Genomic DNA, 26,037 nt, shown 5'->3' with positions numbered 1-26,037 from the left:
CTTCAGTAAGGCCATTCTACTGCCAATGTTTGTCTATGGAGATTGCATGGATGTGTGCTCGATTTTATACACCTGTCAGCAACAGGTGTGGCTGAAATAGCCGAATCTACTAATTTGAAGGGGTATCCACATACTTTTGCATATATTGTGTAAATTGGTAAGACAGTGGCAAACAACAGCAGACTTCTTCATCTCAATCATAAGATCATCATCGTAAAAAGCCAAACTGACACCCCAACTTAAATAGCAGGCCTTAACTTGGCAGCCCTTTCTGTGTGATCCAGTACATGTAGGGAGTCAGAGATCCACAGGGGCTGAAGGAGAGACTCAGGGTTAATGTAGAGCTCCAGATCTTCTGAATCCAGGCCAGGATATCTCTTTCTCAGTGACCTTGGCTGCTGGGAAAGTGCCATTCTATGGGCTAGGATCCATTCCTCACTCCCCAGTGGCCCATTCCACCCCTACTGTACTTCCCCCTTTCCCACCACCAACACAAAAGTCACAACCACAGCTCCTCCTGTTTCCTCCTCTCCCGAACAGTATGAAGGGGATGTGGATTACCAGAGCAGGACTGGTCATCACAAACATGGTCTGTCTGTCCGTCCGTCTGTCTTACACACTATTGGCAGAACCATGATGGATAAAGTACTGTATGACAGATTTATCATATGTTATTCCACCTTTACCTGTAGAGGTTAACCTCATGGAGATAACAAATATTTTTCTAGTGAGTTGTGGTACAGCCGAAGCAGCACGGCCAACAGTATTACATGTCATTACAAACACTAATCTTTCCCTTGTCACTCAACAATCATCCTGTCACGAGGTTTGACATTAACGTTACTGGACAAACATATGAAAGTGGGGTCTGGAATCGATTGAAAATATGACATGACAGACCTTGTGCATATTACGGTCCTCTGTAGCTCAGTTGGTATAGCATGGTGCTTGCACCTCCAGGGTTGTGGGTTCAATTCCTGGGGCCAACCATATGTGAAATGTATGCATGTGTGACTCTAAGTCACTTTGGATAGAAGCGTCGGCTAAATGGCTTATATTATTTGTCTGTCAAATACACAGTGGGGTAGTTACAGTATATGATAGATACATTGAACCAGATATGTCTGCCAGGTAACATGATGTTTGAACACCATGACAGATGAGAGTCTGCCAAGGTGTTCAAAGAGACATGCCCTCGTTATACAGACACATGTCTGACAGTTCGATGAATAGAAAATGGTTTTTAACATCAGAACAGCCTTAGAATGGTTGACTGGACTTAAATTAATCAAGGCAAATGGATGGTTTTCCAATAGCTTTGGTGGCCCTCAGTGTCTTCCTCCTACGCCACTCAAATCGATCGCCTGGGTCGGGATCAAGAGTGGAAAGCAATTAGGGTTTACATTTTCATGCTTTTCTGCAGGTGTTAATTTACAGTTTGGGGGCATGGATCAATGGCTCACACTGGATAACAGTGAACTCTCCCTACCTCCCTCTGCTTCTCTCTATTACCCCTCTGTCCCTCCAGTGCCCCTCTATCTGGCACCATGTCTCTCCAGCCTCTTATAGCCAGCAACACTCTCCCACTCTCCAATCAATCTACCTCAGTCAGAGTCTGTCTCTGACCCATCAATCACATATTTCAATATTAATCAGTCATGAGTCCTCTCTCACCAGACCAGTAACAAAAACAACAAACTGGGCAAACTAAGCTAAGAACATGGGGACTTAACACCTCCCTCTGCAACTGGATCCAGGACTTCCTGAAGGGTTGCCCCCAGGTGGTAAGGGTAGGCAACAAAACATCTGCCATGCTGATCCTCAACACTGGGGCCCCCCAGGGGTGCGTGCTTAGTCCCCTCCTGTACTCCCTGTTCACCCACTCCAACACCATCATTAAGTTTGCTGACGACACAACAGTGGTAGGCCTGATCACGGACAACGTTGAGACAGCCTATAGGGAGGAGGTCAGAGAACTGGCAGTATGGTTCCAGGACAACAACCTCTCCCTCAATGTGAGGAAGACAAAGGAGCTGATTGTGGACTACAGGAAAAGGAGGGCCGAATAGGCCCCCATTTAACATTGACGGAGCTGTAGTGGAGCTGGTTGAGAGTTTCAAATTCCTTGGTGTCCACATCACCAACAAGACAGTTGTGAAAAGGGCACGACAATGCCTTTTCCCCCTCGGGAGACTGAAAAGATTTGCGTCTCCAAATCCTTAAAAAGTTCTATAGCTGCACCATCAAGAGCATCCTGACAGGTTGCATCACCGCCTGGTATAGCAACTGCTCAGCATTAGATCGTAAGGTGCTACAGAGGGTAGTCCGTACGGCCCAGCACATCACTGCGGCCAACCTTCCTGTCTCGTTATTGTTATTTAATTGTGTTACTTTTTGTTCGATTTTTACTTTAGTTTATTTAGTAAACATTTTCTTAAGTCTATTTCTTGAACTACATTGTTGGTTAAGGGCTTGTAAGTAAGCATTTCACGGTAAGGTCTACAACTGTTGTATTCGGCGCAAGTGACAAATAAAATTTGATTTGATTTGATGAGCTGATTGATCAAATGAAGAGGCTCGGTTAGTCCTTACACAGGGAGATGAGCCTGGCTGTAATCCCAGGGAGACTGGCCAGTGTGTAATGGCAGTAATAAGGCTGGCGAAGGTCAACAGAGCTGGAATAATAAAGCCAGTGTGTAATTATGGAGTGGCCGAGACAGAGACCTCAGATCTGAGGTCGGTTTCACAGGCCATTATTCTATATTAATCGCTGCTCTTCACAGTACCAGATTGGCTCTTGATTAGCTAGCTATTCAGACACTATCGTTTGGCATCTCAATCATTATATTGCCAACATGGTACAATCGTAATGACCACCTTGGGACAACAGCCTGTATTTGTGGAATGCAACAAGTGTGTATTTGTGTGTGTACTGTGTCTAGGAGTGTTTCTAAGAGTTATTCGTCTTGAAGTGTGCTCGAGTGGTTGTTGGAAAACTGTATTTCTTCTGATGAAAGAGTCTTTGAATTGTCCATTACTTGTCAATTCTAACAATGGCTCTTGCAAAAAAATGATGTTGAGAATGGATAGAACTTAAAAGTGTTGAGAAGTGAATGAGTCATTGTGGATGTGTGAGGAGCGCAGAACACATAAAGAATAGCCCCGACTGTCTGAATGTCTCCTGCCCCTAGTGAGGAACACGTTAGTTGAAAGGTCAAGTGTCTAATGATGTCCTTTATGGTGGAAGATGCGACAAAGTTAGAGGAAGTTAGCTAGTGTATCGGGTTCTGGTCTATAATCTCAAACTTAACAAAAAAAACACCCTGTGACTCATTTGCAGCCTTTATTGTTTGTTTCGATTTTAACTCTGCTCATGTCGGGCGGTCATGCAGCGAGAGAGGAGGCATTTTTTCCGGATGCTACAGCACTGTGCTCCTGACCTTACCCCGGGGCTGTATCAGCATCAGGTTCAGGCCTTGCAGGTTTGCTCTTCACAGGTGGATATATACAGTGCTTCAGAAAGTATTCACACATCTTGATTTTTCCACATTTAGTTGTGTTACAAAGTGGGATTTAATTGTAATTTTTTTGTCAATGGTCTACAAAAAATACTCCAATGTCAAAGTGGAAGAATTATATATTTTATTATTGATTTTATATACAGTGCATTCGAAAGTATTCAGACCCGTTGACGTTTTCTACATTTCTTTCCGTTACAGCCTTATTCTAAAATAAAATATTCTACACACAATACCCCATAATGACAAAACAAAACATTTTTTCCTCCTCTATCCTTGCTAGTCTCCCAATCCCTGCCACTGAAAACATATCCACAGCATGATGCTGCCACCACCATTGTTCAGGGTAAGGATGGTGCCAGGTTTCCTCCAGATGTGACGCTTGGCATTCAGGCCAAAGAATTCAATCTAGGTTTAAAATAAACTGAGAATCTTGTTTCTTTAGGTGCCTTTTTGGCAAACTCCAAGTGGGCTGTCATGTGCCTTTTACTGAGGAGTGGCTCTACGATAAAGGCCTGATTGGTGGAGTGCTGCAGTGATGGTTGTCCTTCTGAAAGGTTCTCCCATCTCCACAGAGGAACTCTGAAGCTCTGTCAGAGTGGCGATTGGGTTCTTGGTCACCTCCCTGACCAAAACCCTTCTCCACCGATTGCTCAGTTTGGCCAGGCGGCCAGCTCTAGGAAGAGTCTTGGTGGTTCCAAACTTCTTCTATTTATGAATGATGGAGGCCACTTGGGGACCTTCAATGCTGCAGAAATCTTTTGGTACCCTTCCTGAGTTCTGTGCCTCGACACAATCCTGTTTCGGAGCTCTACGGACAATTCTTTCGACCTCATGGCTTGGACTTTGCTCAGACATGCACTGTCAACTGTGGGACCTTATATAGACAGTTGTGTGCCTTTCCAAATCATGTCCAATCAATTGAATTTACCACAGGTGAACTCCAATCAAGTTGTAGAAACATCTCAAGGGTGATCAATGGAAACAAGATGCACCTGAGTTCAATTTCGAGTCTCATAGCAAAGGGTCTGAATATTTATGTAAATAAGGTATTTCTGTTTTTTATTTTTAATACATTTGCAAACATTTCTGAAAACCTGCTTTTGTTTTGTCATAATGGAATATTGTGTGTAGATTGATAGAAAAAATAACTTTAATCAATTTTAGCTGTAACGTAAATAATTTGGAAAAAGTAAAGGGGTCTGAATAATTTCGGAATGTACTGTATATACACTGCTCAAAAAAATAAAGGGAACATTTAAACAACACAATGTAACTCCAAGTCAATCACACTTCTGTGAAATCAAACTGTCCACTTAGGAAGCAACACTGATTGACAATACATTTCACATGCTGTTGTGCAAATGGAATAGACAAAAGGTGGAAATTATAGGCAATTAGCAAGACACCCCCAAAAAAGGAGTGATTCTGCAGGTGGTGACCACAGACCACTTCTCAGTTCCTATGCTTCCTGGCTGATGTTTTGGTCACTTTTGAATGCTGGCGGTGCTCTCACTCTAGTGGTAGCATGAGACGGAGTCTACAACCCACACAAGTGGCTCAGGTAGTGCAGTTCATCCAGGATGGCACATCAATGCGAGCTGTGGCAAAAAGGTTTGCTGTGTCTGTCAGCGTAGTGTCCAGAGCATGGAGGCGCTACCAGGAGACAGGCCAGTACATCAGGAGACGTGGAGGGGGCCGTAGGAGGGCAACAACCCAGCAGCAGGACCGCTACCTCCGCCTTTGTGCAAGGAGGTGCACTGCCAGCCCCCTGCAAAATGACCTCCAGCAGGCCACAAATGTGCATGTGTCTGCTCAAACGGTCAGAAACAGATTCCATGAGTGTGGTATGAGGGCCCGACGTCCACAGGTGGGGGTTGTGCTTACAGCCCAACACCGTGCAGGACGTTTGGCATTTGCCAGAGAACACCAAGATTGGCAAATTCGCCACTGGCGCCCTGTGCTCTTCACAGATGAAAGCAGGTTCACACTGAGCACATGAGCACATGTGACAGACGTGACAGAGTCTGGAGACGCCGTGGAGAACGTTCTGCTGCCTGCAACATCCTCCAGCATGACCGGTTTGGCGATGGGTCAGTCATGGTGTGGGGTGGCATTTCTTTGTGGGGCCGTACAGCCCTCCATGTGCTCGCTAGAGGTAGCCTGACTGCCATTAGGTACCGAGATGAGATCCTCAGACCCCTTGTGAGACCATATGCTGACACATGCACATTTGTGGCCTCCTGGAGGTCATTTTGCAGGGCTCTGGCAGTGCACCTCCTTGCACAAAGGCGGAGGTAGCGGTCCTGCTGCTGGGTTGTTGCCCTCCTACGGCCTCCTCCACGTCTCCTGATGTACTGGCCTGTCTCCTGGTAGCGCCTCCATGCTCTGGACACTACGCTGACAGACACAGCAAACCGTTTTGCCACAGCTCGCATTGATGTGCCATCCTGGATGAACTGCACTACCTGAGCCACTTGTGTGGGTTGTAGACTCCGTCTCATGCTACCACTAGAGTGAGAGCACCGCCAGCATTCAAAAGTGACCCAAAACATCAGCCAGGAAGCATAGGAACTGAGAAGTGGTCTGTGGTCACCACCTGCAGAATCACTCCTTTTTTGGGGGTGTCTTGCTAATTGCCTATAATTTCCACCTTTTGTCTATTCCATTTGCACAACAGCATGTGAAATGTATTGTCAATCAGTGTTTCTTCCGAAGTGGACAGTTTGATTTCACAGAAGTGTGATTGACTTGGAGTTACATTGTGTTGTTTAAGTGTTCCCTTTATTTTTTTGAGCAGTGTATATGTACAGTGCATATATATATATATATATATATATATATATATATATATATATATATAAACAGTGCATGTCTGAGAAAAAACCAAGCCATGAGGTTGAAAGAATTGTCCGTAGAGCTCCGAAACAGGATTGTGTTGAGGCACAGAACTCCTGATGAGATGAGTATTCAACCCCCTGAGTCAATGTTATAATCACCTTTGGCAGCGATTAGTCTTTTGTGGTACGTCTCTAAACACCTGGATTTGGCCATTATTCTTTTTAAACTCTTCAAGCTCTGTCAAGTTGGTTGTTGATCAATGTTAGACAGCCATTTTCAAAACAATTTAAGTCAAAACTGTAACAAAGCCACTCAAACTATTCTGTACAGGCTTCCTTCTTTTCACTCTGTCATTTATGTTAGAATTGTGGAGTAATTACAATGTTGTTGATCCATCCTCAGTTTTCTCCTATCACAGCCATTAAACTCTGTAACTGTTTTAAAATCACCATGGACCTCATGGTGAAATCCTTGAGCGGTTTCCTTCCTCTACGGCAACTGAGAGTTAGGAAGGACGCCTGTATCTTTGTAGTGACTGAGTGTATTGATACACCATCCATATTTAGTGTCTGTTTTTTTAGATGCTCTTCTTTGCAAGGCATTGGAAAACCTCCCTGGTCTTTGTGGTTGAATCTGCACTTGAAAAATCACTACTTGACTGAGGGACCTTACAGATAATTGTTTGTGTGGGGTTTTGAGATGGGGTAGTCATTCAAAAATCATGTTAATCACTATTATTGCACACAGAGTGAGGTCATGCAACTTATGTGACTTGTTAAGCACATTTTTACTCCTGAACTTATTTTGGGTTACCATAACAAAGGGGTTGAATACTTACTTATTGACTCAAGTAATTTCAGCATTTCATTTTTAATTAATTTGTAAAACATTCAAAATACTTCATTCCAGTTTGACATTATGTGTAGATCAGTGAAATACATTTCAATTTTGTCAATTTTAAATTCAGGCTGTAAAACAACAAATTGGGAAAAAGTCAAGGGGTGAGAATACTTTCTCAAAGCAAGAAGTGAGTGAACCATACTGGGAAGGACAGAGGTCTTCCAATAAGTGGATTTTATGTTCATTTTGTGTGACTTTCTTTAGATGTCATAGGATTTAGACTTTGCACTGTCAACTTTGAGGCAAGGTAATCATGGAAAGCCAGGCCTGCTTTAATTCAGACACACAGACACACAGACAACACAGACAACACAGACACACAGACACACAGACACACAGACACACAGACACACAGACAGCACAAGTGTGTGTGTAAAGAATAGATGTCATCTGAATGGTCTCAGCAGTGTGTTCCATGTACAGCACACGTGTTATAGAAAAAGACCAGATGTTTTAAATGCAACGTGACAGATTTATTACTGCACTTCAGGATGATACTACTGCATTGTATTTTGAAACATGTAGCACGTCACATCTCCAGATATAATTAAGAGTTTTCTCTTTGAAACATGGATATTACTAATCATGTCAATGGCCTTGCGTACAGTATGTATGGAAAGACAATGTCTTCTGAAGGGCCTTATCAAACTACGCTGTTTATTCTGAGTGCTTTGATATTCTGTAGCTGGCTTCATTCAGATAGTTTCTTTGATCAGCAGAGTGTGTGGATGATCAGGTATCTCTTTCTACCCTTGAAGAAGCTTGCGTTCATGTGTGCTTTCCCCCGTACGTTTCTCAAATGTACCATGTCAACCTGTCATGCTCAGCAATACCCGCCTGCAGCCAAACAGGAGAGAGTTCATTCCCCATCAGTGGCTAGCACCACGCTTAATATGCTCAAGATGGAAAATAAATGTGTGTGTGTGATGCATGTGTGTGTATGAGAGAATGTGTGTGTGTGTGTTTTGCTAATGTTAAGAGATCATCACTGATAGATACACACATACTATGTATATTCTATGTGGCAGAGGGGGTGCAAACAGCCTTTGTCTGTGTGTGTGTGTGTGTGTGTGTGTGTGTGTGTGTGCACCTGCTGTCACGCTGGTATAACTGATTCGGGTGAGACACAGGAATTCGTAATAGGGTTTTTTATTGACCTAAATTACGGCATGCCATGTAAAGGCACTGGGACGAAGACCAAACACGAAACAAAACACAGGGTTGAAACCCAAAACAAAAGAGGGAGGAGTACCTCAAATAAATAACACACGCGCACAATGATTAACCCACGGGACGAGACCCGTAATCATCTGCGCAATCCACAAGGGCGCGAAAGCCAAAACACAGCACAGGTACTCACACGCACCAAAAGACATTGTAACAATAATCAACAGCCCAATGGAAACCAAAGGGCACACTTATACATCTACTAATCAGTGGGAATAGGGGACAGGTGTGCGTAATTAAAGTTACAGAGGGATCCATGACACGTGTGTGCAAAAAGTGTGTGTACAGTGCTTGTGCACTTGCATATCTCGCAGCAGGATAAAGGCAGCGGTGCAGTGACAGCGTCTAATCTGAGCGTATTTGATTGGCCTAGCATGGGCTGTGAGAAATAAGCCGCAGCGTTTGACTTGTTAAAAGGGATGTTCCTAACTAAGAGTCTTGTTGGCCCTGACATAACTGGGACGTAGTTCTCTTAGTCAATGCTAATAATCAATTCACATGCTGGGAAAAGCTGACAGCACTCCCCCACTGACTGTGTTTGGAGCCAGCCTCCAACACAAGCACCACATTCCCATGCATTAATACATAACCCAATCAGTTACCAATCCCAGAGGAAGCATCACACACAGATACTGATCCCTAATATCTACAAAGGAGTAAACATTACATATAAAACAATGTCATTGGATCTGTTTTATCTTCATGCAGTCCCTTTTCTCTGTTAAGGGGTTTAATGGTTTGATTGTTTGATGCTAATGACAGTCAATACACCCAGGATTCTGTCTGAAAGACTTTATCTGATGAAAGAAGGGTACGTCTTGCCACTTATACAGTACAGGACTTAGTGCATGTGAAGGGAAGCTTAGTATGTGTGTGCGTGCGTGTCTGTGTTCATGTGTGTATTTGTGTGTGGTTGTGTCCAATGTATGTGTGTATGTGTATGGAATAGTCACGGCAGGTATCCCCTTGAGGGCGAAATGAGCCAGTCTGGGTGGCAGCATCATTTCTCATCACAGATTAAGCATTAATAACGGGAGACCTGGGGATGAGTTCAATCTTTTTAGCCAGGCTAGTGCACCCCTTCACACCGCTGAGGGGACAGTCACAGAACACTGACTACACAGGTCTATAAACCCTCACTGAGTTGAACAGGGGCCCACAGAACCACACAAACAACAGACAACACACTCTCTCTCTCTCTCTCTCTCTCTCTCTCTCTCTCTCTCTCTCTCTCTCTCTCTCTCTCTCTCTCTCTCTCTCTCTCTCTCTCTCTCTCTCTCTCTCTCTCTCTCTCTCTCTCTCTCTCTCTCTCTCTCTCTCTCTCTCTCTCTCTCTCTCTCTCTCTCTCTCTCTCTCTCTCTCTCTCTCTCTCTCTCTCTCTCTTTCTCTCTCTCTCTTTCTCTTTCTGTGGTGCTCACTGCTGGAACTTTGCTGCTCAGTGACTTGTCATTTCCATTTCATCCCCACTCTCTTTATAATAGGTTGCTAATCAATACAGTAACAGGTACAGGGATTCTTCCCTCACTGTAGGAGCCAGGAGCACAGAGGCATGAAGTGTGAACATCTCCCAGCCCTCCCTCCCTCCCTCCTCTCCATCCTCTCCAATATCCCTTCCCCACCACCTCCCTCCCTCCTCTCCATCCTCTCCACTATCCCTTCCCCACCACCTCCCTCCCTCCTCTCCATCCTCTCCACTATCCCTTCCCCACAACCTCCCTCCCTCTTCTCCATCCTCTCCACTATCCCTTCCCCACCACCTCCTCTCCATCCTCTCCACTATCCCTTCCCCACCACCTCCCTCCCTCCTCTCCATCCTCTCCACTATCCCTTCCCCACCACCTCCCTCCCTCCTCTCCATCCTCTCCACTATCCCTTCCCCACCACCTCACTCCCCATCCTCTCCATCCTCTCCTATCTATTCATTCTCCCTTCCCCACCACCTCACTCCCCATCCTCTCCAATCTATTCATTCTCCCTTCCCCACCACCTCACTCCCCATCCTCTCCTATCTGGATCCTATCAACTGATCACATCAAGGCAGTGTAAATATAGAAATCAGTCTAACATATTGCATTGTATCTCTGACCATGTCAGATACAATTCCTTTGTGAATAAAGCTTGTATTGTTGGTCGAAGAGAAATCAACATGTTTTTGTTATGTGGAGTCCATGTTTAGTTAACATACACAAACAATTGTTCAGAGGGCCATGGTTAAAACATGTTTTCATGGTAGAGTGGAGGAGACATTATTTGGCTGGCTGTCTAGTCTGTGTGGGGACAAAACTGTCTGCTGGAAGAACTGCAGTGCTGTTTTCAAGGTTAGAACTCTTTAAATGTTTCTTTCAGAGGGTTTCCCCCTTTGTGAAATGCACTGAACATGCTTTCTTAAGTAGGGTGAGTCAACCAAGTTCGGAGTCCTTAGCCTTAAAAGTTTATGCAGTTGGTTTGAGGATGAAATCGCTAAGTTTTGTGTCTCAAGACTCATATCTAATTCATATTCCAGAACTGATCAAGATGGAGCAAGCCAAGGGATTGAAGAGGGCAGACGTACGCCCCGTCATTGCAATGTCACTCATAATGAAGACGTCTCGGTGTCGTTCCTTTGTGAGGCCAGACTAGATGACTTTCATCTTTGAGGAGTTTGAGGTGAAACAATAAAGAGTGCATCCGGATAAATGAGTTCTGAAGGCGTGAAGGAGCTAGGCTCTCTGTTCTGTTCTATCTCACTGTGCTTGTGACTGCGGGTGCTCTACATTTCCCTGTAACTGCGTTGATTATTTTCCTCAGTTAGGCGTTTCAGGTGTGTAAGCCCAGGGGTTGCCAGAGTTGTGTTTTTCATTTATTAATTTATGAACCAAGCTGCCTTGGGCCATGCAATGTGAAACATGGGACATTCCCAGGTGCACAACAGTGCACATGAGCTATTGATTGTCTCCCTTTGCAGCACTTATCCAGGTTCAACTTAGTCTCCAACTAAGAGTGCTTAATTATCTTAAATGACTAAGACAGAAGAGAGTCATGCAGGAATGAGCCGCATTAGGAAGAAAAGAGTTGAAACACCTCAGCATGTGGATGTCTCTCTCAAAAGTAATGTTATAATTACAATGTTATAAACTACTCTAAAAAAAAGTACCGCTACACTACATTTAGTGACCTAATTCTTTTTAGAATAAAACATCTGACTATTAAGCCAAGGATGGATACAGCACATATGACATACAGTATGTAGTAAAACTAAACATATGTGTTGATGAAAGTAAATAACATACTATGAACATGTCCTTACCGTCGACACAAGAGGGTTTGTTGCGTGTCGTCCCGGCCACTTTCCCCGGTAGACAGGAGCACTTGACGGTCTGGGAGCGCTCCTCGATACGGTTCTTATTACAGCACCGGTGGGCTGCGATCACCTCACACGTACCTCCTTCTGAGGACACACAGGCAGAGGGACAAACTGGTTAGCCTACCACAGGGGAGCTGAGGAGTTTGATTGTGTCAAGTATACTCCCTCTCTGGCCTCTAGGTCACCAGACTGCTGATTATTACGCACACTTGTCACCATTGTCACGCGCACCAGTGCTTATTGTGACTCACCTGGACTCCATCACTTCCTTGATTACCTGCCCTATTTATGTCACTCCCTTTGGTACCTTCCCCAGGTGTTATTGTATCTGTTTCATGTCGGTGTGCTGTTCATGTTTCTTGTTTTGTTTATGTTGGTTTATTTATTAAATGTATTCACTCCCTGAACTTGCTTCCCGACTCTCAGCATACATGGTTACAGATTGGATAATTACCGTGGAGCATACAGTATACTAGAACGTCAAGAGTAGGATTCATGTTGGATTATAAATTGGTATATGTGGAGGGTAGAAAATGGTATGCTAGAAATAAAATAAATCACTGCTGTGATTAACATTTTTCAATAAATTATCTACAGCGGACTATAAAAAAAGACATTGTACTAAATAAGACCACTGTGCTTCTTTTAATTTGCTTGTACCGTATGGTTACAAATATTATCTTCAAAAATGATGAGGTTAAAAAGATGTTGTTTTTAACAACCTGAACTTAAATCATGAGTTCATATCATCATATACTGCATGCACATGTTAAAAACCCTGCAGAAAAATAAAGACCATTCACATCATTATAAATGTAAGGCACACAACATGTAATTACTATGTTATCCTTTTCAACACAGCATGCGTTGCAAGTTGCCCCTAGAGGCATTTAGATGATTTTAATTTGACTCTCAGAGTGTTCCTCACTCCATACAAATCACTCCCTGATGATGAGGAAATGATGCTCTGCTCTCACATTAATGTGCCTGTCTTTGCATCCCTGAGATCCTGCATACGATACTCATATGTTCCCGTAGGTGAGAAATCCTCCTGGGGTTCTGGAATGAAGGCCTGGAGATACAGAGCAATTACGCTCCTCTCATTATGACTACACACATCAGTTCTTAACCAGGCCGACTGGGTTACACCAGCCTCCATTCATTCCACTCACAATGGCTCTCCTGCAGAGGTGATATCATTCACAACAACTGCAGCACAATGGACCTTGTTCTGACAAAAGACAGTGTCAGAAAAATTCAGAGAGAGAAGAGGAGAAACCCGCCAATGCCACTGGTGGGTCCAAGTAACAATAGGGATCGCCCTGGGGAGTGAGGGGCTGATGGGGCCTAGGGACGTCCCTCCTTGTCTAAAGAGAGAGAGAGGATGGCAGAGGGATAGGGGGATGGAGACAGAGGGAGAGGGCAGGGGCCTGACAGAGCCCGCGACTGGGTCAGTGAGTAATGACGGAGACACTGGGAGTGCCCCTTTCACACAATTATAAAGTGGCTGGCTAATGCAGCCAGAAGAGATGCAGGAGAGGGGCCCTAAATCACTGTGTGGCCCTCTCCTCATGCCCCGGGAAAAACTCTTTATCTTCCTGCGACAGCCATGGCCACAGACACCACCGCCCAACAGTTAAACTGGAGCTCATCCGAGGACACAGAGGAGAGGAGAGAAGGATAATTGGAGAAAGAGTAGTGGTAAACAGGAGCCAAAGAACACTTCCTCTTTTGTAACAGTGTGTTTTCTTTATGGCGGCTTTGCATTTTAAACCTTTTCTCAATAGGGGGGCGCTGTTTCCACTTTGTAAAAATTCGTTCCCAAATTAAACTGCCTCGTACTCAATTCTTGCTCGTACAATATGCATATTATTATTACTATTGGATAGAAAACACTCTAGTTTCCAAAACCGTTTGAATTATATCTGTGAGTAAAACAGAACTCATTTTGAAGCAAACTTCCTGTCAGGAACTGAAAAATCTCAACTCGGGGGCTCTGTTCCAGGGTCAGTTTATAAATTTCCATGTAATCTATGGGTCGACATGCACTGCATACGCCTTCCCCTAGATGTCAGTAAGCAGTGAGAATTTGAATGGAGTGTCTGGGTAGTTCTGAGGCCGTATAAAAGCTCTTGGAACCGGGTGTGCACTCTTTTCAACGTTCATCATGACGCAAGACAGACCTCAGGATTGCATTCTGAAAAGCTCTCGTTATAGGCTTTAGATATATCCGGCTCTGATTTTATTCGATATAGGTGTTAAAAACATCATAATGTAGTTATTTTAAACCGAGTTATATCAGTTTATATCAGTATATTGCGATTTTCTGTATTTCATTTGTGCTGCGTTATTGGGAGTTGGACACGTCTTCGTCACATGGCTAATGTTTGCTGCTAATTCCAAAGTTGAAGACGACAATCTACAACCGAGCAACGATTTTTCTGGACAAAGGACAACTTGCACAAGATTCTGATGGAAGCTCATCAAATAGTAAGAACTATTTATGATGTTAATTCGATGTTCTGTTGAAAAATGTTACACTACTATTCCGCCATTAATTTCGGTGCGGTCTCGCTTTAACCTGTTGGGGATGGGGGCGCTGTTTAGACTATTTATGCTAATGTGGCTAATTTTTTAAACGGCTTCCCACAAAATCCTTGATCGTACAATATGCATATTATTATTATTATTGGATAGAAAACAGTCTATAGTTTCTATAGGAGTTTAAATTTTGTCTCTAAGTGGAACAGAGCCCATTCTACAGCAATTTCCCTGACATGGAGTCAGATTTGAGAAACGTTGGCTTTTCTGAAGTCATTTAAAAGGGCTCTGTCGTTGCTATGACTATACGGACACTTCTTACGTCTTCCCCTGGATGCCTTTACGTGATGACGATTCCAACGGGCTCGATTGCTCGTTCACAGGCCCTACAAATGAAAAAAACCTTTAGCTAGCAAGTCTTTTCTTGCTGCGTAACGCGCGTGGAAGACACCGACCCTCTCCTGTTCCAAGCGTTAGTTTAGCCTGTTATATTTCTCCGGTCATCTTTTCACTCGTTATAGGAGTTACAAACATCACAAAGTAGTTAATTTAAAGCGTTTTATAGCAATTTATATCCGTTTAGTGCGATTTTGGGACATTTATTTTTGCAACGATGTGAAAAGTTGGGCACGCTTTTCAGTTCATCCCGAACGTAGTTGACATTTCCACATGGCAAGAGGACAGCTTTCCACCAAAAGACGATTTCTCCCAAGAAAGGATCCTTTGCCCAAGATACTGATGGAAGAACAGCTCAAGGTAGGACATTTTTATTATGATAAATCGTGTTTCTGTCGAAACATTTTAGTGGCTTAGGACGCCATGTTTTTTGACGTAGCTTCGCTTGGCGCAAACTGTATTGAAAAGTAAGGATAAATTAAAAAATGTAATAACGCAATTGTATTAAGAATTAAATTGTCTATCAATCCCTGTCCACCCTATATTTTTTAGTCACGTTTATGAGTATTTATGTATAAGAGTAGATCACTGTCTAAGTGGCGCAAGGACAAATTCTGACCAGCCGAGTTACATTTCACATTGTCTAACCATGATTTTGGTGGCTAAATATAAACATTTTCGATCAAACTGTATATGCATGTTGTAATGTGATGTTACAGGAGTGTCATCGGAAGAATTCTGAGAAGGTTAGTGAAAAAATTAATATCTTTTGGCGATGTTGACTTTTATCGCTCACTTTGGCTAGAATCAATGCTGGGCTGCTAATTGCTATGTGCTAAGCTAATATAACGATTTATTGTGTTTTCGCTGTAAGACACTTAGAAAATCTGAAATATTGTCTGTATTCACAGGATCTGTGTCTTTCGATTCGTGTATGCTGTGTATTTTTACGAAATGTTTGATGATTAGTAGTTAGGTAAACACGTTGCTCATTGTAATTATTCTAGTCCATTTGTGATGGTGGGTGCAATTGTAAACTATGCCATATACCTGAAATATGCACTTTTTTCTAACAAAACCTATCCCATACCATAAATATGTTATCAGACTGTCATCTAATGAGTTTTTTTGTTGGTTAGGGGCTATAAATATCTTAGTTTAGCCGAATTGGTGATGGCTACTGGTGTTGGTGGACAAATAAAAGATGGTGGAATATGCTAATGTGTTTTTAGGTAATAGATGTACATCTTTACATATTGTGTCTTCCCTGTAAAACATTTTAAAAATCGGAAATGTTGACTGGATTCATAAGATCTGTGTCTTTCATTAGCTGTATTGGACTTTAATGTGTGAAAGTTAAATATTTTAAAAAAATATTTTTTTTGAATTTCGCGGCACTGGTTTTTCAGTGGGGGGGGGGGGGGAGTGCCGCTAGCGCCACGCTGATCCTAGACAGGTTAACGCACGCTGTATGTCGTAGTAACGTTATATTTAAAAATCTAACACAGCGGTTGCATTAAGAACTAATGTATCTTTCATTTGCTGTCCAACCTGTATTTTTTTGTCAAGTTTATCATTAGTTATTGATTAGATTAGGTGCCTCTCCAAGATTTCTCCCGACATTTTGTTGGCAGCTTGGCTAATATTTTCATTGTATAACCACGATTTGTGCCGCTAAATATGCACATTTTCGAACAAACAATATATGTATTCTGTAATATGATGTTATAGGACTGTCATCTGATGAAGTTTTGAGAAGGTTAGTGAAAAATGTAATATCTTTTGCTGGTTTATTCGCTATCGCTAACGTGCATGAATCAATGCTGCTGTGTGGTTGGCTATTGTAGTAAGCTAATATAATGCTAAATTGTGTTTTCGCTGTAAAACACTTAAACAATCTGAAATATTGGCTGGATTCACAAGATCTTTGTCTTTCATTTGCTGTAGGCTGTGTATTTTTCACAAATGTTTTATGATGAGTATTTAGGTAATTCACGTTGCTCTCTGTAGTTATTCTAGTTGCTTTGTTGAGAGTTGTGATGGTGGCTGCAATGTAAAACTATGATTTATACCTGAAATATGCAAATTTTTCGAACAAAACATATGCTATACAATAAATATGTTATCAGACTGTCATCTGATGAAGTTGTTTCTTGGTTAGTGACTATTTATATCTTTATTTTGTCGAATTTGTGATAGCTACCTATGCAGTAAAAAAAATGGTGGGGAAAAAAAGTTGTGTCTTTTGCTATCGTGGTTAGCTAATAGAAATACATATTGTGTCTTCCCTGTAAAACATTTAAAAAATCAGAAATTATGGCTGGATTCACAAGATGTGTATCTTTCAACTGGTGTCTTGGACTTGTGATTTCATGATATTTAGATGCTAGTATTTACTTGTGGCGCTATGCTAGGCTATGCTAGTCAGCCTTTTTACTGATGAGGGTGCTCCCGGATCCGGGAATGGGACCAACTAGAAGTTAAACATGGTGGTAAAATTGTTATTTTTTTTATTGAAGGCAGGCCCTGTAAATGTCTGAAGTGGCTGGATCCTGAAAAAAAGATCTGAGCTGAGCTCTCACTGGGATGGACAGGTTTGGTAACACTTTCCTGCTCACATGTTCATCAAGGGCTGCCATGCCCAGACCACAGGCAGTGGGGACTGGGATTAAAAGGAGAACATTTGCAGTCATGTTGGCCGCCTCTGTACTGCAGTATTAATGTCACTCTCCACAAGCTTAGGTGTTGATATATCGGGCCATGAGGCAGAACACAAACCATAGAAGTGAGGAAGTAATCCCTTGAGTGCGCTATATTTAAACCGCAAAACCCACAATATGCTGGACTAGTTGAATATTTTACTGGTAGTTTCCTGCCTGGAGACATGCTTTCAAGTCTGTGGTAGAGGCAGAACTCATAAAATGTCCACTTTCAAGTCATGTCTACCTAGAGAATATTTATCTAACCCCCTGGCCTTTTATCGGTTGGTCTAAAACCACAATGATTCCATCAGACTCCTTAATGCTGAAAATGCATTGCCATGAGGAATCAGCTGTTTTGTCCATAAGAAATATAAAGCCCTCTGATGACCATGTATGAACAGCATTTCAAAGGATATTCAAAGACTATGGTATCTTCCAACCTCTTTATCTGACCCCCATATGGGATACTTGATCAAAACATAGCACTTGTGTGTTTGTGTGTATGAGTTTGTCTGTGTGCATGCTTGCGTGTGTGTGTATGTGTGTGTTATTTAGTTCCAGACCCTGGGGTCAGGTAAGCAGCTCTTTGTCCAGCCATCAGCCAGGTGGACATTAGAGCAGTTTACTCAGTACCATCTGTGCAGACAGAGAATGAGAGCCGTACAATGGGACTGCTCTGACACCATGGGGCCAGAGGAGAGAGATACTAAGAGGACAAATGGCCACTTGGATAGTACATTATGCTGTCCACATAAACCTAAGCTAATTTGGACCATGTCAGCACGGGGCAAATACTTGTCTATTACCCTGTTTGTGTGCACATGCATGCCTGTGCATGCCTGTGTGTGCACCTGGCCTATGTGTGTGTGTGTATTTGTTTCTCTGTGTATGTGAATGTAAACAAGGTGAACTGTACATATACACTGAGTGTACAAAACATGAAGAACACCTACTCTTTCCATGACATAGACTGAGCAGGTGAATCCAGGTGAAAGCTATGATCCTTATTTGATGTCACTTGTTAAAGATGCACTATGCAGAAATTGCTACAACATTTCTTGGTTGCAAAAATTCTAATAGTTAACCTAATTTTAGTTTATGTGACAAAACAAGCAAGGGTAGTGCAGAGAATCATTGTTCTATCTAAACTGCTGTGAAATATATTTTCCATAACGAAATATATTGTATTTTCAGCTGTTTGAAGCTGGTGTACAAAAACTCAAGTAAAAGATGAAAAAACGGGAAGCAGAAAAATATTGCACATACAGTAGAACAGATATACTGCTTCATAGACTTGCTTTCAATGAGAATGACAGATCTTTAACACACTTTTCTATGTGATTTTGGTCGGGTCGCCCCAAAAAGTTACATATTTCAGCTTTAAATCCACTTCAATCATGTAGATGAAGGGGAGGAGACAGGTTAAAGAAGGATTTTTAAGCCTTGAGACAATTGAGACATGGATTGTGTATGTATGCCATTCAGAGGGTGAATGGGCAAGGCAAAATATTTAAGTGAACGAGGATGGTAGTAGGTGCCAGGCACACCGGTTTGTGTCAAGAACTGCAACACTCCTGGGTTTTTCACGCTCAACAATTTCCCGTGTGTATCAAGAATGTTCCATAACCCAAAGGACATCCAGACAACCTGACACAACTGTGGGAATTATTGGCGTTAACATGGGCCAGCATCCCTGTGGAACGCTTTTGACACCTTGTAGAGTCCATGCCCCAATGAATTGAGGCTGTTCTGAGAGCAAAAGGGGGTGCAACTCAATATTAAGAGATGTTCTTAATGTTTTGTACACTCAGTGTACATGTGCGTGTGTGTTTGATGGATGGACCGTTAACAGGCTGTCACACCAGCTAAAAGGATTAATTCAAACAGGTCAAATGGAGTAGGTGGTTCTGCTCTCTACCCTTTGGGTGGATGAGGTGAAGGGCATCGACGAGAGCATCGACTGGTCATTTTTCTCCTCGGAGCCCACAGTGACTTCAGTCATTAGACAACGCGATTAAGTGATTATGTTTAAGGAAATCGATGCTTCATTGTTTTCATCTTAGCCCAACAGCCAATTAAAACCCAACTAATGAGAGAGCGCTTCAATATGAAGAGATAGAAGAGGTGAGAAATGGAAGCTTACAGGTCAGAGCCATTATTCACAATAATGAATTAACCGCTCACCATTAAAAAGCACAGAGAAACAAGTTTGAAAGGTATAGTACGGTATGATTGGAAAGTCTTTGCGCTCATGTACTGTATATTGTGCACTCCCGCACATACATTCCAGTATGGCTCTCCAATGACAACATCAGGCAAAGGGAAAATTTGCAAGAGAGTAAAGGAGCCTTGTGTTTTAGACAGGGAGGTTTCCGGCTACTCACTCCCCTCTCACTAAATCTGGCCAGTTCAGACAACGAGACAATAGCAGTGTTTGTGTCTATGTCAGTACAGAGATAACTGCCTCTAATCTATGCAGAGTGTGCCTCTCTCTCTCTCACACTCACTCTAAGAGTGGCCATTAAGCCGGTATGTATTGCTGAAACAACAAACTCCACAAATTGAGAAATTCAGTCTAAATCACTCATTGACGACCTCTCAACCCACAACATCTTAATCACAATGCACTCAAGAGAAGATGTGTTCTTTACATTTTCTTTCATGTTTGAGGGGGTCTTTTGTTTTGGCTTCCTTCGTTCTACCTCTTCTCTGTGTGGGGTTTTAATCACTAACTGACAGCACAAAGTTTTGTTTAAATGGGCAGAAAGAGTGTGGTTCTAATGATTTTATCTTTCAATAAGTAGGTAAGGGGAAAACACCCAAAATAAAGATGTCACGTTCCTGACCTGTTTTCTGTTAGTTTTTGTATGTGTTAGTTGGTCAGGACGTGAGTTTGGGTGGGCAGTCTATGTTTTCTGTTTCTATGTTGGTTTAAAGGGTGACCTGATATGGCTCTCAATTAGAGGCAGGTGGTTTTCATTTCCTCTGGTTGAGAGTCATATTAAGGTAGGTGTTTTCACACTGTTTGTTGTGGGTGGTTGTCTCCTGTGTCTGTGTTTGTCGCGCCACACGGGACTGTCTCGGTTTGTTTGTATGTTCGTTCTTTTATGTAGTCAGTTTTCCTGTTCATGCGTTCTTCGTGTATTTATGTAAGTTCCATGTCCAGGTCTGTCTACTCCGTTTTGTTATTTTGTTAATTATTCAAGTGTTTTCGTTTCGTGTTTTTTCGTCTTGTTTAAATAAATCATGTCATCATACCTCGCTGCGTTTTGGTCAAATCCCTGCTCCTCCTCTTCGGATGAAGAGGAGGAGGAAAGTCGTTACAGAACCACCCACAACAAACAGTGTGAAAACACCTACCTTAATATGACTCTCAGTCAGAGGAAATGAAAACCACTTGCCTCTAATTGAGAGCCATATCAGGTCACCCTTTAAACCAACATAGAAACAGAAAACATAGACTGCCCACCCAAACTCACGTCCTGACCAACTAACACATACAAAAACTAACAGAAAACAGGTCAGGAACGTGACAAAAGAACTAAACATCATTTGTGGCTTTCATTTATGGAACTAAGTGTGAGCTGTGTTCATTTGCAGTTTGTTTGAAGGTGGTGATGGAAATCAAATTGAGTTTTTCATCCCCTCACCCTTAGAGCTTATCGACTATGAACCTTAAAACAATCTTTTCTTCATCTGTTTTCTGTTAAAAACATATCTATTAAAGTACCACCAATGTTCCATTATATACAGCATTGAATTGGATTGTTTTCAGTCACACTGGAATATGGTGGAGTAAGGCCATGCATTATGGAACAGACCCTTCTTTTCAGACAATGTATTTACGCATGAATGGCACACATACTGTAGGTGCAGTACATTCATTGTGAAGTGCTTTGATTGATAACAAATAAGTCTGACATCAAAACAGCCCTATTCTGTTTGGCCGAGTCTGTCTTTAGCATCAGTTAGCTGGGTCTTTACCGGGTGGAATGGCAATCAGCTAGCATCAGAAATTAAGAAAGAAAATGGGAGATATTAATGACTCGTTTGAGGAGGCAGAGGCATCAAAGTGGATGAGGCCCAGACGTCCCTGTGCATGTATCTTTAATGGTGCTCCTCGTCATTATCAGCCAGGCACAGCACAGGGATTTAGCTCATTACTTAAACATCAAGGAGGAACTCCAGGAACACTCCCCTGATTACTTAAGATAATGTTTAAATGCGCTACAAAGCAACATCATATGGACTCCAAATGAGATGAAATCTACCCCCGCCAGAAAAACTGTTTTCGTGTCGTTCCCTCTGACTTCAATTAATGCTCTCCATATTTCATCTGCTCAAATGCACCCTCTGAGTCAGAACTGTGTGAAATTACACAGCCCCATGACTAGCACTGGAGGCTTTGGAGTCTTTCAGACCAAAGACCCCACGTCCATCCAGGCAATGCAAGTTTAAACAGGCAGCAGGGCTTCTGCGTGTGGATTGACGGAATCCCCTCAATGGGGTTGATATGAGCCGGCTGCTGTATTTTGATGGTAGCCTTTGGTGCCCCCGCCTCGGCCCCAGTAGCTTGTGGGTTCACACACACCATGACAAGGTCATCTCCCAGGGAAGTGTGCTGCCTAGGTTGTCGAGGTTCATACCACCTCGCTGCCACTAACACTCTCTGACTCACACCTCCCGGTGAAGAAAAGGAATGTGTGAAGGAACAAAAGGAGGGAGTGTGTGTGTGTGTGTGTGTGTGTGTGTGTGTGTGTGTGTGTGTGTGTGTGTGTGTGTGTGTGTGTGTGTGTGTGTGTGTGTGTGTGTGTGTTTGGGAGAGAGGGCATATTTCTGTAAAAGCATAAGGAATTGGCTACATCTTGGCTCGACACCCAGGTTCACACTCAAAATAATCCAAAGCAACACCAGAGCGCCCCGAGCCCTGTGAGTGAATCATCCGCTAGGACTTGATCCCTAGCCAGACAGAGACGGCCCTGCTACAGCATTGTGTTCACAGGGCTGACGCCAGCCAACATGGTTAGATAACAAAAGCAACCCTGAGGAGGTGGGCACTGAGACGTGGTCAAGCCAATTGTCGCTAAATATATCTAAGTTCTCTGGACGGCACACAGCAAAATCAATGGTGTACATTTAACTTAAATGTACACTATTTTCAGTGAACATACGTGTCCCACTGAACTGGTGTTAAAATAACACTTTTAAAAGTGTTAAAGATTTAACACTTTAGTTTCCCCATTCAACTCTTAAAGTGTTCAAATGAACTTGATTGTGGTGTTTGCATAGCTCTACTATAGAGTGATAGGCAACATCTACGGTGTAATACATAACACTTGATTTAGAGTAAACTGGCCTCACTTTGCTTTGTGCTGACGCTGTTACACTTTCTCAGTGTAAGAAATGAACACATGTAGTGTTACAGTAAATACTTTTCTCAGTGTAAGAAATGAACACCTGTAGTGTTACACTAAATCATTTTGAGCTGTTGTTTTAACACTATGCTCTAAAGCCTATTTTGCACATTTCATAGAGTGCTTTTTCTTTTCAAGTAAATTGTAGAGTTACCACCCATGACTGTATTTGTTAGTGACATGATTATTTAATTTGTTCCTTTTAGAGGCCTGTGGTTTTCAGCAAATGATTACCTAGGTGAGTGATATCATTAAAATTAAACTCTGTGACAATACAATTGATACAGTGCCTTCAGAAAGTATTCACACCCCCTGACTTATTTCACATTTTGTTGTGTTACAGCCTGAATTCAAAATTGCTTAAATATTTTTCTCACACCCATCTACACACAATACCCCATAAAAACAAAGTGAAAACATGTTTTTAAAATTGTCTGCCAATTGAGTGAAAATTAAATCCAGAAATATCCAATTTACGTAAGCGTTCACACCCCTGTGTCAATACATGTTCGAATCACCTTTGGCAGTGATTATAGCTGTGAGTATTTCTGGGTATGTCTCTAAGAGCTCTGCACACCTGGATTGTACAATATTTGCACATTATTCTTTTTTACATTCTTCAAGCTCTGTCAAGTTGGATCATTGCTAGACAGCCATTTTCAAGTCTTGCCATAGATTTTCAAGACGATTTAAGTAAAAACTTTAACTAGGCCAGTTAGGAACATTCCACATTTTCTTGGTAAGAAACTCCACTGTATATTTGGTGTTGTGATTTAGGTTATTTTCCTGCTGAAAGGGGAATTTGTCTCGCAGTGTCTGTTGGAAAGCAGACTGAACCAGGTTTAACTCTAGGATTTTGCCTGTGCTTAGCTCTATTCCATTTATTTTTATCCTAAAAAACTCCCTAGTCCTTGCTGATGACAATCATACCCATAACATGATGCAGTCACCACCATGCTTGAAAATATGAAGAGTGGTACTCTGATGTTTTGTGCTGGATTTTCCCCAAACATAACACTTTGTATTCAGGACATAAAGTACATTTATTTGCCAATTTTGTTGATGTTTTACTTTATTGCCTTATTGTGAACAGGATGCATGTTTTGGAATATTTTGGAGTAACTACAATGTTGTTGATCCATCCTCAGTTTTCTCCTATCACAGCCATTCAACTTTGGAAATGTTTTAAAGTCATCATTGGCCTCATGGTAAAATATCGGAGCGTTTTCCTTCCTCTCTGACAAGTGAGTTAGGAAGAACGTCGGTATCTCTGTAGTGACTGGGTGTATTGACACACCATCCAACGTGAAATTCATATCTTCACCATGCTCAAAGGGATATTCAATGTCTGCTTTTTTTACCCATATACCAATAGGTGCCCTTCTTTGCGAGGCATTGGAAAGCCTCTCTGGTCTTTGTGGTTGAATCTGTGTTTGAAATTCACTGCTCGACTGAAGGACCTTACAGATAATTGTATGAGTTGGGTATAGAGATGAGGTAGTCATTCAAAAAACATGTTACACACTATTATTCAACAAGGAGTACGTCCATGCATTGTATTATGTGACTTGTTAAGCACATTTTTACTCCTGAACTTATTTCAGCTTGTGTGCCATAAAAAAGTGTTTGAATACTTATTGACTCAAGACAATTCAGCTTTTCATTTTTTATCAATTTTTAAAAACATAATTTCACTTTGACATTATGGGGTATTGTGTGTAGGTCAGTGACACAAACTCTGAATGTAATATTTTTTTTTTTAAATTCAGGCTGTAACACAACAAAGTGTGGGAAAAGTCAAGGGGTGTAAATACTCTTTTACTTTCCAAAGTAAAAAACAATAACTCTGGTTATATATTATCACCAACACTGGGGGTTATTTTATACCACTGAGTGTTAATTTCACTCTTACAGAGTGAATGTAACTCCTTAATCAACACTAGAAATGTTACACTGAAATATCAACACTGGCTAATTTGCTGTGCAGCCAACTTGGTTGTTTTCAAGATCTCAGAGGAGGCCCAGAAAATGTATGTATTGTGTACAGTGTCAACTAAGTTAATATAATGTTAAATCATCTATGCTGAATTTAGATTGAAGACTGTTGAGTTTGACCATCGGCTGGTCACATGTAGATGAGTTTACCCCTCGTCAATTATCAGTGAACCATCTCCGGCCCAGATAAACAAGTGGACACTGTGGAGCACAGCAAAGTACATCCAGCTAGCAGTGCCTGCAGCTAACAGGCTGATGCTGACTGTGAGCTGAGAGCAGGGAACTCGACCGTGCTCCTGCTCAAAGCTCAGACAGACAGACAGGTAGAGAGAAACCACTGACCTAGTCACATGAATCAATTGTGTTTTTTCCTCAACTAGTACAGCTTATCTACTTTGTCATCTACACACCCACTGAATTGTAAGCATCATCGCAGAGACACACTCTGACTCACATCTATCATCCTGGTAACCAGTTGCTGGAAAGAGAATGTGTATGTGTGTATCTTCAACTGAAACAATGCCTTTAAATAATTGGTACCCTCTTCCTGGTGCATTCCGTGCCTCACAGCGGTTAGTATGTGATAAGTTATAAAAACAAAACACTAAAACACAGTACTACTGGTAAACTGACAGTTATGATATCTCTAACTAGTCATTCTATTGAAGTGAATGGGAGGTGGGAGGTGTGTCTGCATGGCCTCAGCCCAGGTCGGTTCTTAATCACCTGTATGGAGTACCACACCAGGGCCATATTACTCAGATGCCCACATCTTTATGGTTATTAAAGTTAACAACTGCTGCGTGCCTCATTTACCCACACTCTATCAATACCAGTTCAGCACCATGAAATTATCCCGGTCCAGAGGGTGCACTGTGACAAACCTGATTAAGATATGGTCTGTAATGCTCGGGTGTAAAATGCTCCATGTCCAGGAGTGAGTTGGCTGAAAAACATTATTCTCAAGATCCAATGGGTGGGGCATAGGTGCTAGGGGTTGTTGATGTCCATAATAGCTTTTATGTCAATTCTAACTTTTATGTGTATTAGGAAACGAATAGCAAGTGTCTGAAAACACACTTCGCGGCAACTACAGTTGAAGTCGGAAGTTTACATACACCTTAGCCAAATACATTTAAACTCAGTTTTTAGCAATTCCT

General features: G+C 42.1%; 1 protein-coding gene across 3 annotated transcripts in view; it reads right to left on the bottom strand.

The window, feature by feature from the left end:
- LOC129851039 (chemokine-like protein TAFA-1) overlaps positions 1-26,037 on the bottom strand; it is a 295,228-nt gene that overhangs the window by 29,668 nt on the left and 239,523 nt on the right. For all 3 annotated transcript variants that reach the window (XR_008758930.1, XR_008758931.1, XM_055917205.1), the window contains exon 3: positions 11,773-11,913. Coding sequence is in view for 1 of the 3 variants with exons in the window: in XM_055917205.1 (XP_055773180.1) it covers positions 11,773-11,913 (141 nt within the window). In the remaining 2 variants the exon portion in view is untranslated. The remainder of the gene's footprint in view (positions 1-11,772; positions 11,914-26,037) is intronic.

Source organism: Salvelinus fontinalis, chromosome 3 (genome assembly GCF_029448725.1).
Source record: "Salvelinus fontinalis isolate EN_2023a chromosome 3, ASM2944872v1, whole genome shotgun sequence".
Taxonomy (NCBI): Eukaryota; Metazoa; Chordata; class Actinopteri; order Salmoniformes; family Salmonidae; genus Salvelinus; species Salvelinus fontinalis.
This window is presented reverse-complemented; position numbering and strand designations above follow the sequence as displayed.